Below are 14467 nucleotides of genomic sequence, written 5' to 3' on the forward strand. Positions count from 1 at the left end.
CGGTGTCGGCGGCGGGCGCGGGGCGAGGCCGGCGGGGGCGGGCGCTGCCGGGGCGGGCTCCATCCCTCCGGAAGTCTCTCCCGCTCCCTCCTTTCTCCTCCTTTCCCCCGACAACATGGCCGCGAAGTCGGACGGCGGCGGCGGCGGCCCGGCCGTGCTGCTGGAGAGCCCCGAGGACGGCGGCGAGCGGCGGGCGGCGGGCGCGGCGCCCCCGGCGCGGCGGTACCGGCTGCGGGACGGGTGCTGGGTGTTCTGCGCGCTGCTCGTCTGCTTCGCGGACGGCGCCTCGGACCTGTGGCTGGCGGCCCATTACTACGTGCGGGGGCAGCGGTGGTGGTTCGGGCTGACGCTGCTGTTCGTGCTGCTGCCCTCGCTCGTGGTGCAGATGCTCAGCCTCAGGTGGTTCGTCTACGACTTCGCCGCCAGCACCAAGGACAGCGGCGCCGGCACCAAGGACAGCGGCCCCCGCGGCTGCTGCCGCCTCTGCGTCTGGCTGCTGCAGGGCCTGATCCACCTGCTGCAGCTGGGGCAGGTCTGGAGGTACGGGGAGGTTGGGGGGCTGGAGGGGAGGTGGGTGTACGGGGGGGATGGGGGTACCTGGGGGATGGGGGTACCGGGGGGATGGAGATGTTTTTGGGACTGACCCACCTGCTGCACCTGGGGCAGCTCTGGAGGTATGGGGGTACCCGGGGGATGGAGGTACAGGAGGCTGAGATGGGGCTGCTGCAGGGCCTGATTCACCTGCTACAGCTGGGGCATGTCTGGAGGTACGAGGGGAGGGGTGAAATGGGGGTCATGGAGCCAGGCGGGGCTGGAGGGAGCGGCAGGTGCAGCAGGGATATGGGTGGGGGTAACAGCATTGAAACCACAGGAGGGGATGGCAGGGCATGGGGAGAAGTGGGTGGGGATAGCGAGGTGCAGCAGGGGCCCAGGCACGGGGAGGGCACAGCGATCAATCCCTCCACAGCCCCCGCAGGAGGGGTGGTGGGGGAGAGCCACCAGCTGTGGGCACACGTGGGTGTGGATAGGAGCTGTGGGTGTGGGTGTGGGTGAGGAGCTGCAGCCCAGCTCGATGCCACAGCCCTGCCATCCCCACTGCTGGGTGGTGCTGGGCCTGCTGTGGACCTGCGTGACCATGGCAGTGGGGTTCTGGGGGTGTGAAGTGCTTCTGCTGGGCCCTGAACACCTCGGGGATCCTGCTCTGATCTCACTGTATCTGTGGAGTGGTGGGTGGGGAGGTGCAGGTGGTCCCCAACCTGTCAGGCTCCTCTGCTGCCCCATCCCAGCCCTGGGGACAGGCCCATGAACAGGCAGGGCAAGCAGCAGCCAGGCAGGCTGGAGCAGCTCAGTACCTCCCTGCAGACCCCTTAGAAGCCTGAGCTGATGGTTTCTTGATACCCTCCTGTCCTGTGCCATGGAGCCAGCCCTGCACCTTCGCAGCTCTGCTGAGCTCCATCCCTGGGTGCTGGGGAAGAGCCGGGTGCTGGCACCGAGTGGCTCTCAAGGAGCTGGTGCCGGGAGGGCAGACAATGGCAAATTCCCGGAACAATGCATGGAGCAGGCAGGGCTCCCGGCTCGGGTTTCCATCCTGTTTCCTCTCCTGAGTGCTGTAGTAGAGGCTCCCCACTCCCTGTCGGCGTCTGCATGTTCATTCCTTTGCTGCTCTACCTGGGAGGCTCTGGGGTGTGCAACTTTGTTTGACAGTGCAGCATGTGCCATGCTCAGGGGGCTCCTGCCCCTTCCCTCACCAACACGCCTGCCCTCCCAGATCCCCCAATCCCTGGGGCCACTCTGGGGGTACACTGGCTGTACACCCTGCCTCAGTGTGCAGGGGGAGATGGTGAGGGAGAGGACAGGAGCTCTCTGGCCCTGTCTGCAGTCAGCCTCGGCCCTGACACACCTGATCCCAGCCCGAGCTGGAGCAGAGCCGTGGCTGGGGGCTTTGCTCCCAGGGGTGTCAGCCCCGCTCTCGGATCGGCTGCACCACGGAGACTCCTAAGCCAATTAAAGCGGTAACTCTCAGCACTCACCCTCCAGGACATGTTGGTCTCAAGCTGCAGCTGAGGCTCTTTCTAATCTCAGGATTTGGGATTAGCTCTGGTGACCAGTTAAATGCAGTTTGTTAAACCCATTAGTGAGGTTGGATCCGGTACAGGTGGATGTGGCAATTAGAACAGTGTTGGATAAATGCTAAAGGCAAGGCTTTTCCCTGGTCAGAGCACTGTATTTCTTGCCAAAGATCTCCCCTTTCCTGATTTACCTGCCTTCTCCCTCACCTCTGCAGGTCTCACTTCTACCAACCTGCAGGTCTCACTGCACAGCCCTGAGTCCCACGTGTGACACAGACCCCCCAGCCCCAAGAATACAGCTGCTTCCCAGCTGCAAAGGCAGCTCTGAGCGCTGTCTCTGAGGTTATCCCAAAGTTAGTTGTCCTCAGTATGTTCACAATGCACATGCACATCCCCTGTCACAGATGGTCTCCAGAGACAGTGTCGGCAGCATGACCATGTGCTCGTGTAAGGAGCAGCAGCGTGGGCCTCTCCCCAGCCAGTCCCACACCACCACCATGCTCATGGGTTGTGCTTGGATGGTTTGGCAGCTCAGGAATTGTTATCTGCTCACAAAGAGTCGCCAGCTTCTTCACTAAAGCAGTTCTGCAGGGGGGATGCTGCGCGTGCCAGTGTGCCTCCCTCCCAGCAGCCTGCCAGGGTCCCCTGTCACCTCTGTGGGCTGGCAGCTGGCCAGGGTGTCTCTGTGAGTCCCACAGCCTGGGCACATGCCTGTGCCCATGTCTGTGTCAGCCCAGGGCCACACATGGATTGGCTGCCTGGGGGTCACTGGGGCCAGGCCTGGGGTGCCCTCTCTGTGTGCAGGTCCTTCCCAAAAGCTCCCATCAACCCATGCCCCAGCATCCTCTGCTGGCTTGGGGACCCAGTGCCACCCCTCAGTCCTGGTGGCAGCCCTGGAGGGCAAGGATACCCTGGGTGGGCTCACAGGGGGTGGCAGAGCTAGGAATGCAGGTTTTCTCCCCAACTACCACCATGTGGTCCTAGGGCTTTGCTCTGTCTGCATGTAGGCAGGAGCTCTCCCAGCCCCAGCTTTGGGATATCAGTTCTGGGAGTCCCCACACGGCCCTGGTGCATAGGACAAGGGGCTTTTTGGGGCCAGACCAAGCCTTTCCCCGAACAGGAGTGCCATCAGCTGCTTCCATCCTCCCCGGGTACCCAGGGCACCTTGGGGTGTGGTGCTGGTGGGACACAGAGGCTTTGTCAGTGAGGTGATGTGGGTGCATGTGCAGCTCTTCCTAATTATCTGACTTGGTGAGATGTGTAAGGGATTAAATGGCTGTAACAGGGAAGCAATTTTCTCCTTGTTTAAATACAGGATTAAGGGATGAGATCCCAAATTATCTTCTAGGAAAATTGCATTCCCTATTGCTCACTGTGGGACTGGAGGGTCCCTCATCCTTTTCCATCTTGAGGATGATGATTAGCAGATTTTTTTATAACTAGAGTCAGGGTTTTTTCCTCATCCTTTTTTCCCAACACCTGAAAAGTGGAGTCAGTATCTGGGAGTGGGGGGCAAACAGTGATGCTGGTGACAGACCCAGCTGTGGTGAGGCTTTGGCAAACCCAGCACCCACCCAAGCCACCACCTTCCTGCTGCAGGGATTTCATTGGATGACTCTTCGCAATACAAAAGAGGGAGCAATTAGCCCTGAGAGCTCTCGCTGTCGGTTTCTGCCTCATCATCAGTTTTTTTGAAAATTAAATGATTTTTTTTTTTCAAGTGATTGATTCTGTGTTTCCCGTGCAGCTGCCGCGGCGCGGGGCTGGGGAGCGCCCGCCACGCTGGCAGCACCGGGATCATTCTCTGGGCTGAAAACACCACGGGATGATCAAATGCAGAACAAATAAGAATCAACATTTCATTCGGGCGAGTTGATGGGAGATGAAATCTCATTTTAATGAGACCCATGGAGCTGGCAGGGAGACAGGAGGATAATTGTGCCCTCGCTGAAAGCTGGGGAGGCTGCAGGTCACTTGTTGAGCAGTGGAGGAGACAGGGCTGGTGGCTCTGGGGTCCATGTGTGGGGGCTGCTCTGCACCATGGACAGTGAGACTGCGGCTCTGATGAGCCCAATTATCGAGGCTAATTACAGGGACAGGATGAGGTCACCAGTGCCCAAGCCTGGTTCATGCATGGGTGCCCCAGGACAGCAGTGATGCCCTGCAGCACACCGGGCTCTACATCACTTCTATTGTTGTTTCCTGCTACTCCATGCCTTCCCTTTCTGGGCTGTCCTCTGGTTTGTCCCCCCACCAGCAAGGTTTGTTCCCCCACCAGTAGTGTCACTGCCCTTCTGCAAGGCAGTGGCTGTGGTGGTGCAATGGTAGCACTGGCCTGGCTGGCTGTGAGCAGGTGGCACCAGCATGCAGATCTGTGCTGGGAGCCAGGAGCCGGGTGGCCGCAGCCTCTTCCCCCTGAGCGGTGAGGGACAGGCTGCAGCAAAGGCTAAAATTAGGTGCTGCCCTCAAGGTGGAGGTTAAAGCGTCACTTTGAAACCAGCACAGAGAAGGGAGGGGCTGGGAGTGGAGCTGGCCAGGGCAGAGCAGATGGCAGCAGAGTGACACGGGGACTTGGTGGCCCCAGCTGATGGCCCTCACTGTGCTCTCAGGGCTGTGCAGCCCAGGGGTGGGAGCACTCAGCTGTCCCTGCAGTGGAAGCAGGGCTGGCTCCTGCCTCTTCCTGCTGACGGATGAGCTGAAAGTGCTGGGATCAGGCTTTCTCCCATACTCTGGGCTGATGGAGTTGGCTGGCAGCACATTCTGGAGCTGATGGAGAAGCCATTGCTCTGCCAGAGGATTTTACTCATTGGGAGGAATCTATGGTCTGACATCCTCCCTCTGCACCTTTCTGTTCCCCTCCTCACCTGGCTCCCTCCTCCTCGTCAGCACAGCCCTGGCCGTGTTGCAGGCAGGGCTGCCTGGGGATGCCCTGCCTGGCCGGCCCCTTGTCCCCTCCTGCAGTGCCGGATCTGGCCCAGTGTCATGGGGAGGGTCCCTGGTGGTGGTGACTCAGCCGGGCGTGCGTCGGTGCCACGCACACCTCCGCTGACCCCCGGCCGACGACCAGATGGCCGGGGCCAGTGTGTGGCCGCGCCCGTAGCCCTGCCAAGAGCCGAGGCAGCGCCGCCACGAGCGCCGGGAGCTTCCCGCAGGCAGCACAGCACAACCAGCTGGTGCCTCCATCCTGGCCGGATCGGGGGGAAGCAGGGTGGGCTCTGCGCCAGCTGGGACCAAAATATCCCTTTTGAGAAGTAGTCGGATGTTGGTGCTGGGCTGGGACAACCCAGATCTATGGGTGGGGCTGTGGGGAGGATTCCTGGTTTGGAGGGGATCCAGACCCTGCCTGAGGGAGGAAGGGTTGGAATAGCGGCTGGGTAGGCACCGTGATGTTCAGGTGGGCAGTGGGATGATGGCCCAGGGCAGAAGAGTGTTTAGCTGGCTTTGTACAAGCTGCCCTTCCCAAATTGGAGCCCTAGGGTAAGACAGAGACATGCTCAGCATTGCTGCTACCCCACAGCCCCTGGCACCCCTGACATCCTCCCCAAATCATCCCTCCAGGGCCCCAAATCAAGGGAACAGCGGTCACAGAACAGTCCTGGCGTGGGCAGGGCAAAGTGAGCTCCACTGTCCGGGCAGTTGGGGCTTGCCTCACCCTTCCCAACCTCGCACAGGTACCTCCGCACGCTGTACCTGGGGCTGCAGAGCCGGTGGCAGGCCGAGCACCGCCGCCGCCACTACTACTGGCGGATGATGTTCGAGAGCGCGGACATCAGCATGCTGAGGCTGCTGGAGGCCTTCCTCAAGAGCGCGCCCCAGCTTGTGCTGCAGCTCAGCATCATGGTGCAGCAGAAGAGCATCGAGCCGCTGCAGGGTAAGGGACACACCCCATTGAGGGGGAACGGGGCAGCGGGAGGGGGGTCCCCGGCCTCCACGGGCTCTCACAGCCGCTCCCCGCAGGGCTCTCGGCCTCGGCCTCGCTGGTCTCGCTGGCCTGGATGATCGCGTCCTACCAGAAGGTGCTGCGGGACTCGCGGGAGGACAAGATGCCCATGTCCTACAAGGGTGCCGTGGTGCAGATCCTCTGGCACCTCTTCACCATCGCCGCCCGTGCCATCGCCTTTGCCCTCTTCGCCTCCGTGTTCCAGCTCTACTTCGGCATCTTCATAGTCACCCACTGGTGCATCATGACCTTCTGGATCATCCAGGGCGAGACGGATTTCTGCATGTCCAAGTGGGAGGAGATCATCTACAACATGGTGGTGGGCATCATCTACATCTTCTGCTGGTTCAACGTCAAGGAGGGACGGAGCCGCTACCGCATGTGCATCTACTACATCATCACACTGTCAGAGAACGCCGCCCTCACCATCCTCTGGTTCCTCTACTATGACCGCGAGACCATCTCCGACTTCGACGCCTTAATCCTCGTCTGCGTGGTCAGCTCCAGCTTCGCCCTCGGCATCTTCTTCATGTTCATCTACTACTGCCTCTTGCACCCCAACGGCCCCATCTTCCGCCACCGCAACGTGGGCTGCATCTTCCGGCAGGAGCCGCCTCCAGTGCCGGGGTCCCCCACGGACGCCGTCACCAGCCCCCCGCGCTCGCTGCCGCGGACTACAGGGGGGGAGCGGGAAGGGGCGCCGGGGGAGCGGGACAGTTGCGTGCCCGTCTTCCAGGTGAGACCCCGCACCCTGCCGGCGGCGGCCGCCCGCGCCCCGCGGACAGAGAGGCCCGTCATCCGCATTGACCTGCCCAGGAAGAAGTACCCGGCCTGGGACGCCCACTTCATCGACCGGCGCCTGAGGAAGACCATCCTGGCGCTGGAGTATGCGTCGCCCATCACCCCTACCCTGCAGTACCGCACCCCCGGCGCCCCCCAGGAGCTGCTGGAGTATGAGACCACCGTGTAGGGTGGCGGGGCACAGGGCTGTGGCGGGACCCCTGGTGCCACCCCGGCCAGCCTGCGTCTCCGCAGCCGTTTGCCTTCCGTTGGGTTTGCCGGCTCTGCCGTGTTGCCGTGCCGAGCGCCTCGCGGGCGGTGGCCAGGGAGGTCTCTTGGTGCTATCCCCCCTCTCGCGCCACCCTCCTGCAGCCCAGACCCCCATCCTGCCTAACGCAGGCTGCCCCCGCACCCCCTAGGGCTCATCCTTGCCAAAATACCTCACCGGTGCCTGAGTCCCAGGCAGAGGGTGCGGTGGCCCATGTCAGTGGTGTAGGATGGGGACTGGGGGCACCCTGAGCTGGGGGCACAGTGAGGCACAGTGGGGCGTGGTGGGCAGCACATGGGGACACTGGTGCCTGTGCCATGGCAGAGCCATGGGGCTGGGACGTGGCTGCACTGGGGTGTGCGTGGGGCTTGTCACCCACAGGAAGCTGGGACAGGGACAACTGCGATCTGTCCAGCCCTCCCAATGTCTCACAATTTCCCCACACCCTGCAGCACCAACCCTTGGGGAGCCCCTTCATCTCCATCCTCAGTTCCCCCTGGCTCAGGGTTGAGCCATGTTCCCAACCCCACTCTCCTGTGGGGCACAGACCCTGGCCTGGGGTGGGCACAAACCCTGCCCCCCTGTTTCTGAGCTGGCATCCCAGCTGTAGCTGGGATGGCTGCGCCTCATCCTCCCCACCGTTCCCACAGGAACTTCTTCATCTCATCGGGTTTGTTTTCACCTGGTGACGTTTCGTGTGACATTTTCTACCTCCGCTGGGGCCGGGGGTTGCAGGGCCTGGCTGGCACTGCTGAGGAGTGTGTGTGGGGCCGCTGGCGTTCCCTGGGTTCCCTAAAGTGGGATTCACACCCAGCCGTTCTCTCTCGGGTTTGGCATCACTTCCCACCCGGGAGCTTTTCCATTTACTCCCCCATTGGCATCAGCCCCCTCCAGAGCCTCAGTGTAAACCTGGGCTGGGATCCTCCCTCCCTTGGCCTCACCCCGTGTCCACCCAGCCTCCTCGCTGTCCCCGCCTTGCCTGCCCCTGCCTGCTCCTGCCTCCCCAGAGGAGTGGGACCGCCCTGGGCTCCGGGTTTGAATGTGTCCCTGGTCCTGCCCGGATCCATCAGCCCCCACCGAGGGGCTGTGCTGAATGTACCCTGTGCCCCGCCCCGGGCCGGGACTGTCCCAGTGGGGTGCGTGTGTTTGTCTCTCTGTGTGTCTGTGTGTGTGTGTGTGTGTGCAGGGGCTGGCAGGGGTTTGCAGGGGAGGGGAGCTGTCGGACCCCCTAGCTGTGCTCCACCCCAGCCCCTCGCCCCCTGCACCCAAGGCCCCTGTGCCTTCCCCACACCTCCTGTGCCCCCCACAACAGCCCCGCAGGGTCTTGGCCTCTGGCTGCCCTGAGCCGCTGTGCCAAGCCCTGCTCGGGCTGGGGAGCATAGGCAGCACCCACAGCCCCTCCGTGCCATGGGGCACCGTGTGAGGCACCAGAGGATAGGAGGGCTGGGATGGGAGAGCTGCACCTGGGAATGGCTGGGACGTGGGGTCCCCGAGGGCTGGTGTGGGTGCCTGGCCCTGTGCCATGGCCGGGGTAGGTGGGTGGATGTGCAGTAGTGGTGGCATCACGTTTCTTTTGTTTCCCATTTCTCGGTAGCTGGGGTGACAGCCGGCTGGGCTGGCCATCGATGGGGTCACTGGTGCTAACTGGTGCTAACTGGAAGCCTTGGAAACCCTTTAGGAGGAGGTTGCAGAGCGTGGCTGGGGCTGGGCAGGGGGCTGGGCCCCCCAGCACCTGCACCCCTCCTTCACCACCATCACGGGCAGACCCCGGTAGTGGGGGCTGTTCATGCTGGGGAAGCCCCAGGCATGGGGTGGCTCTGTGGGGGGGTCTCTTTTCCTCAGGAAAGGTGGGGGGCAGTAGCCAGGGGGGACCAGGGGCTCATCCCTGTGGGTGTTGAGCAGCATCGCTGCAGCCTCTGTGCAGTGCCCAGGTGGTGGCACCTCCTTGCTGGGTCCCACTCCACCAGAGATGGGGATGAGCAAGCATGGGGCAGCGCTTCTGGGCTCCCCCTGCCCCAGCCCCTCTCCCTGTCCCCTGCAGGACAGAGACACTGTTCAGGGTGACCTGGACCCCCCATACCCTTCACCCCGGGGTTTGTGTGGGGACCCCAGGGCCACGCTGGCGGGACAGAGGGATACTTTTCTATGCACTCAAGCCACGGTACCCTCAGCCCTGGGCTGCTCCGGGCAGGGCATTCTGGCCATGCCTGGGGCTTAGGGGGAGCCCCTGGATCCCACTGCTGCCCTGGGGCTCGGCCAGGCTGCCCCTTTGCCCCCCTCCCAGCCTGTGCCACAGGGGCAGCCAAACCCAGCGCCCCGCTGCCAGCGGCAGCACTGGGATGGCAGCACTGGCCCACCAGGACCGCAGCAAGGGGGGCACAACTGGGGGCCAAGCAGCTACAGGATGGGCACAGCTCCAGGGCTGCTCCAGCTTCAGGGAGTGAGGGAAGTTCGTTCTGGCAGGGGCTGCCGCGGGGTCTCAGCCACATCCCTGGCCCCCTTCCGGCGCTGGGACCCGGCGGCTGCTGTCATGTACTGTAAATACTCTGTGTGCCACCTTCTTCTCTGGGACCCTCGGCACGGGCGGGGGTGAGCGGGAGGCCGGGGTCCGTCCCGAGACTTTTTTGTATACCACAAACTTTTTGTATATTTTTAATTTTGCTGCAACATGAGATATTAAATTCATTTCAATAAGCCCTGCCTGTGGGATCCTGTCCTTGCTGGCACCTCCAGCTCATGGGTGGGGTCTGACGTGGGGCAGGATGATGCGTCTCTGCCATGGGGTTCTTGGGGACTCCAGAAACAGATCAGGGTGGCTGTGGTGGTGCTGGCCCTGGTGTGGCAGCCAGGAGGGAAGGGGGGGGTACCAGCAGGATGCAGCTTCCTGGGAAGGAAGCTGCTGGACATGGCCACTGCTGGGCCAACCTCCTCCCTGCCAGAGGCAGCTGAACCCCATACTCACGGGGGGCTCGGACTCCATGGGGAAGCAGAACCAGCCCCAGGGAGGAGCCCCGTGGCACTGAGGGGCAAGGGCTGCTCTGTAGCAGGGTCCCCAGGGCACCCCCACCACCTGCTCGGGTCCCAGTGCCTGCTCCTGTCCCATCCCAGGCCGCTTCAGCCCCTGCTTCTGCTCAAGTACCAGCCAAGTCCCAATCCCACTCCCAGGCTGAGTCCTGACCCGGTCCCAGCGTCAGCCCGGCCCAGGCCGGCCCGGCCCAGCCCAGTCCCAGCACCCCCCAGGAGAGGCAGGAACTCACATCCCAGCCATCCTGGTGGAGTTTCCGACACAGGAAAGCACCGCGGCGCCGAGCGGGGCGGTGGGGGCGGCCACAGCTCCGAGTCCAGCCATGGACTGCGAGGCCAAGAAGGGAAAGAAGGTGCGTGGGGCTGGGGCTGGTGTCCCGGGGGACTGACGGGAGGGTGGGAGCGGGCGAGATGCACGGGTTTGAGAGGCCCTGCACTCCTCCCACAGCGCAGCAGGGAGGAGTGGGGTCCTCACTCACTGCCCCCCAAACCACACAAATAATGCAAACCTGGCGTCAGCGAGCAGAGAGGTGCCCAGCCCGTCCCCAGGTGCTGGGTGCCACGGACCCTGTGTGTGGGTACCAGGGTTGGGTGCCCGGTGCTGACTCCTCCCTGTGCCCGTTCCCCCCCCAGGGCTTTGTGTCGCCCATCAAGCGGCTGGTTTTCCCGAAGGCTGCGCGGAGGGCAGCGCTCCGCAGCAGCGTCTACCGGCGCCCGCTGCACTCCGTGCCCCTCTATCCCCCCGACTACCTGATCGACCCCCAGATCCTGCTGCACGACTACGTGGAGAAGGAGGTGAAGGTAAAGGGGTCCTCAGAGATGCCTGGTGTCACTGCCTGCTTGGAGTGGGGACATGAGGTCACCCCAGGCAAACAGCCAGAGAGGGGGAGGGTGGGTTGGGGATGCAGGAAGGACCCCCTGCTGCAAAGTCTCTCTGCACCCCAGGGACATGTGTCCTGTCCTTGGGGAGGTGGCTGGGGGCTGAGGCAGGGGGGAAGGTGTGTACCCAGGCCTCCCCAGGCTGCGCTGGATTTTGTCCTCTCCCAGTTTTTAGGCCACCTGACATGGGTGACATCCTCCCTGAACCCTTCCAGCCGGGATGAGGTGCTGCAGCTGCTGGACACAGCCAGGGTAAGACCGATCACCACTCCCCAGGGTGCTCCCCAGTGCTGCCCAAAGGGTGGGCACTGGATGCCCCACGCTGCCCAGTGCCCCACGTCCCCCCCTGTGCTCTGCCCCTGCAGCAGCTGAAGGAGCTGCCGCTGCAGACGACCCCGGAGCAGGACAGCATCCTCAGCCTCTCTGCACGCTGCCTCCTGCTCACCTGGCGTGACAACGAGGAGCTGATCCTGCGCATCCCCACCCACGAGATCGCCGCGGCCTCTTACCTGCGGGACGATGCCCTGCACCTCCTCATCCTCAAAACCGGTGTGGGGGTCCGGCCTGAAATGTCACCGGCCGTGGCACAGCTGGCCCTGAGTGCCTGGTGTACCCAGGGCATGGGGGGCTGGAGCCTGGGGGCTGATGGGGGTCGGGATCTATCCAGGGCAGCAGCATGGGCTGAGCACAAAATCCAGGGTGTTCCCGCACTCAGAGGCTGGAGGGAGCACTGCCTGGGACTCTCTGCCAGGCAGGTCCCAGCTGTGCTGCCAGCTCTGTTTGCTTTAACGGCAGGAGGCAGAGAGCTGGGAGTGCCCCCCCGTCCAGTCCTGTCCCACACACACACAGACAGGGGCTCTGGCTCTTTGATCAGCAAACCCCGGCTCAGCTGCCAGCCGGGAGAAGGGTCCCCGGGAAGGGGGCTGTGCTCCAGCCGAGGAGTGGCCCCTAATCTCCTGCCCTGCTGCCCCCACAACCCACTGGGACTCTCACAATCCGAACCCGTGCCCCCATCCCTCTGCACTGGGCTGGTGGGACAGGGGCGCCAGGGCAGGGGCTGGGGGCCAGGCAGGGTGGGCAGCGCAGCCTCCCCACCGTGACACCCCTCCCGTCTCTCCCCACCGCCCCAGGCCTGGGAGTGGACCCGGTCCCGGCCGGAGCGCACCCCGAGGCGGCCCCGGCCGGCGTGCCGGAGGCGTTTCCCCCCGAGAAGCGCCCGGGGGGCTCGTGGCCGGAGGGGGGCCGGCTGGGGGGTGCGATGGAGCGGCGGCACACCATCTGCAGCCTGGACTGGCGGGCGGCGCGGGGCGGGCAGGAGGCCCGGCAGGGCGGCAGCCTGGAGCGGCGGCGGGGCGGCAGCTGGGAGCGGCGGCAGCGCGGGCGGCCCTCGGGCAGCTGGGAGCGGCGGCAGCCGTGCGGCGGCAGCTGGGAGCGGCGGCGGGCCGGCACCGCCGGCGGCAGCTGGGAGCGCGGCACCGGCTTCGGCAGCTGGGAGCGGCGGCACGCCGGCAGCAACCCCCTGGACCCCCAGGAGCCCTGCCCCGACGCCTACTCCAACCTCATCATCCTCGCCGTGCCCAACAGGGTGAGCGGCCCCGATGTGTGCCACCCGCCACCCACCGCCTGATCCCCCATCCAGCAGCACTCACTGCCCTCCTCCTCCCCGCTGCAGGATGCTGGCGAGGAGTCCTGTGCACTCATCTGCCAGGTGTTCCAGATCATCTATGGGGACCAGAGCATTGAGTGTGTGGACCGTGCCGGGTACCACTACACCTCCACACCCACACGGCCCTGGCTCTCCAGCAGGAGTGAGTGGCTGGGGGCAGGAGTGGGGGCACCAAATGGGGTGGCATGGGACTGATGAGTGGGCGTTCATGGGCACTGTATGGGGCTGATAGATCAGGGTGCATGGGCACAGCATGTGGGGTTTGGCCTCACTATGAGATCTTGGCTCTCCCTCCCCAGGCGAGAGCTGCCGCACAGATGGGACATACGGCTACGATGCCGACTACAGCTGCTGCAGCTCCTTGTGAGTCTGGCTCCCCCCAGGGGTGCCCCTGGACTGGGGAGAGGTGCCCTTGCCCTTGGGTGGGTGCCCCTGCTCTGGGTGGCTGCCTGTCCCAGCTGCAGTGGTGCCCCAGCCCTGTCCCACGGTGGGTGCTGTGCAGTGGATGGAGGGCAGCCAGGCACACTGGGGTTCAAGGGACTCGCTGATCCTCATCTTCCCACAGCAATGGCTCCCACGAGACCTTCGAGGCGTATTACAGCGGCACCTCCTCGCCCTCCTTCCACCGCTCCCACCACAGCCTGGCCACTGCTTGCAGCGGCAGTGACCAGAGCGGCGCAGGGCTGGAGCAGCTGCAGGACTACATGATGACGGTGAGGGCACAGGGATGGGCACGGGGATGGGCAGCAGGCCAGCAATGCCAGCGGCTGGGGGGGGTGCAGCAGTCAGGTCTGAGTCCCGTGTGCCAGAGAACAGGTGGGGGGACGGGACTGTGTGCTGCCAGTGTCTCCAACCCCGACCCGTCTCCGTGTCACTGCAGCTGCGCAACAAGCTGTCATCGCAGGAGATCCAGCAGTTTGCCCTCCTGCTCCGTGAGTACCGGCTGGGCACACCGGTGCAGGAGTACTGCACTGAGCTCCTGCGCCTCTACGGGGACCGCAGGAAGTTCCTCCTCCTGGGTGAGTATCTGCAGCCACGCTGTGTTACCCTGCTGATGTCTGTGCAGCCCTCGGGATGGGGTACTGGTGCTGGGTGTGCTCCAGGGGGTGTCAGGGGACAGGATGGGATGACCCCCTGCCAGCAGCCTGTGGGGTTCCCCTGACAGGGGCAGCCTCCTGAGGCTCGTGGTGCCCATGACAGGAATGAGGCCCTTCATCCCTGACCAAGACATCGGATACTTTGAGACCTTCCTAGAGAGCATCGGGATCCGGGAGGGCGGGATCCTCACCGACAGCTTTGGCCGCATCAAGCGCAGCATGAGCAACACGTCGGCCTCGGCTGTGCGCAGCTATGACAGCTGGTCCCTGCGCTCCGAGTCCGAGTCCTTCAACCGCATGATCACGGACATCACCCACGACATCGAGGCACTGGCGCGGGATGAGGAGGAGGAGGAGGAGGAGGACAACTACCTGTGAGCCACTGCCAAAACGCAGCAGTCACCAATGTGACTTCAAGCTGAGACTTGGAAGGTGCCCAGCTCTGCCTCAGCACGTGGGAGGGGGGACATTGTCCCTACATTTGTCACCATGGGAGGGGACAGGACTCTGCACTGCCCTGCCAGCTCTCAGCAGGGCTGTTGGAATCACAGGGCAGCTGTGGCTGTAGGGGAGCCACGTATCCTGTAATTTCTGCAGATTTCAATTAAATGTTGGGGCTGGAAGCAGAGCAGGTTCTTCCCCAAGTAAAGGCTGTATTGGGGTGCAGGGGCTGCTGTGGTGAGGGGTGTACTGAGGCTGCTGGGCTGGGCTGGGGCACCTGTCCACTCCAGCACCACATGCAGG

At 63.8% G+C, this 14467-nt stretch overlaps 2 protein-coding genes across 2 annotated transcripts; both read left to right on the forward strand.

Annotated features, from left to right (window-relative positions):
* The first annotated feature begins 115 nt into the window (after positions 1–115).
* Positions 116–9758, forward strand: XKR7 (XK related 7). Its single transcript, XM_027645839.1, has 3 exons — positions 116–540; positions 5741–5940; positions 6027–9758. Exons 1-3 carry the CDS (start codon positions 116–118, stop codon positions 6977–6979), a joined length of 1578 nt encoding a protein of 525 aa, XP_027501640.1. The 3' UTR covers positions 6980–9758.
* Positions 9759–10335: 577 nt separating this feature from the next.
* On the forward strand, positions 10336–14192 carry CCM2L (CCM2 like scaffold protein). Its single transcript, XM_027646139.1, has 10 exons — positions 10336–10434; positions 10715–10882; positions 11129–11212; positions 11326–11509; positions 12091–12545; positions 12633–12768; positions 12926–12989; positions 13192–13339; positions 13507–13645; positions 13827–14192. Exons 1-10 carry the CDS (start codon positions 10405–10407, stop codon positions 14099–14101), a joined length of 1683 nt encoding a protein of 560 aa, XP_027501940.1. The 5' UTR covers positions 10336–10404; the 3' UTR covers positions 14102–14192.
* The last annotated feature ends 275 nt before the right edge of the window (positions 14193–14467 follow it).

Source organism: Corapipo altera, unplaced genomic scaffold (genome assembly GCF_003945725.1).
Source record: "Corapipo altera isolate COAL_440 unplaced genomic scaffold, ASM394572v1 64, whole genome shotgun sequence".
NCBI classification, from domain to species: Eukaryota; Metazoa; Chordata; class Aves; order Passeriformes; family Pipridae; genus Corapipo; species Corapipo altera.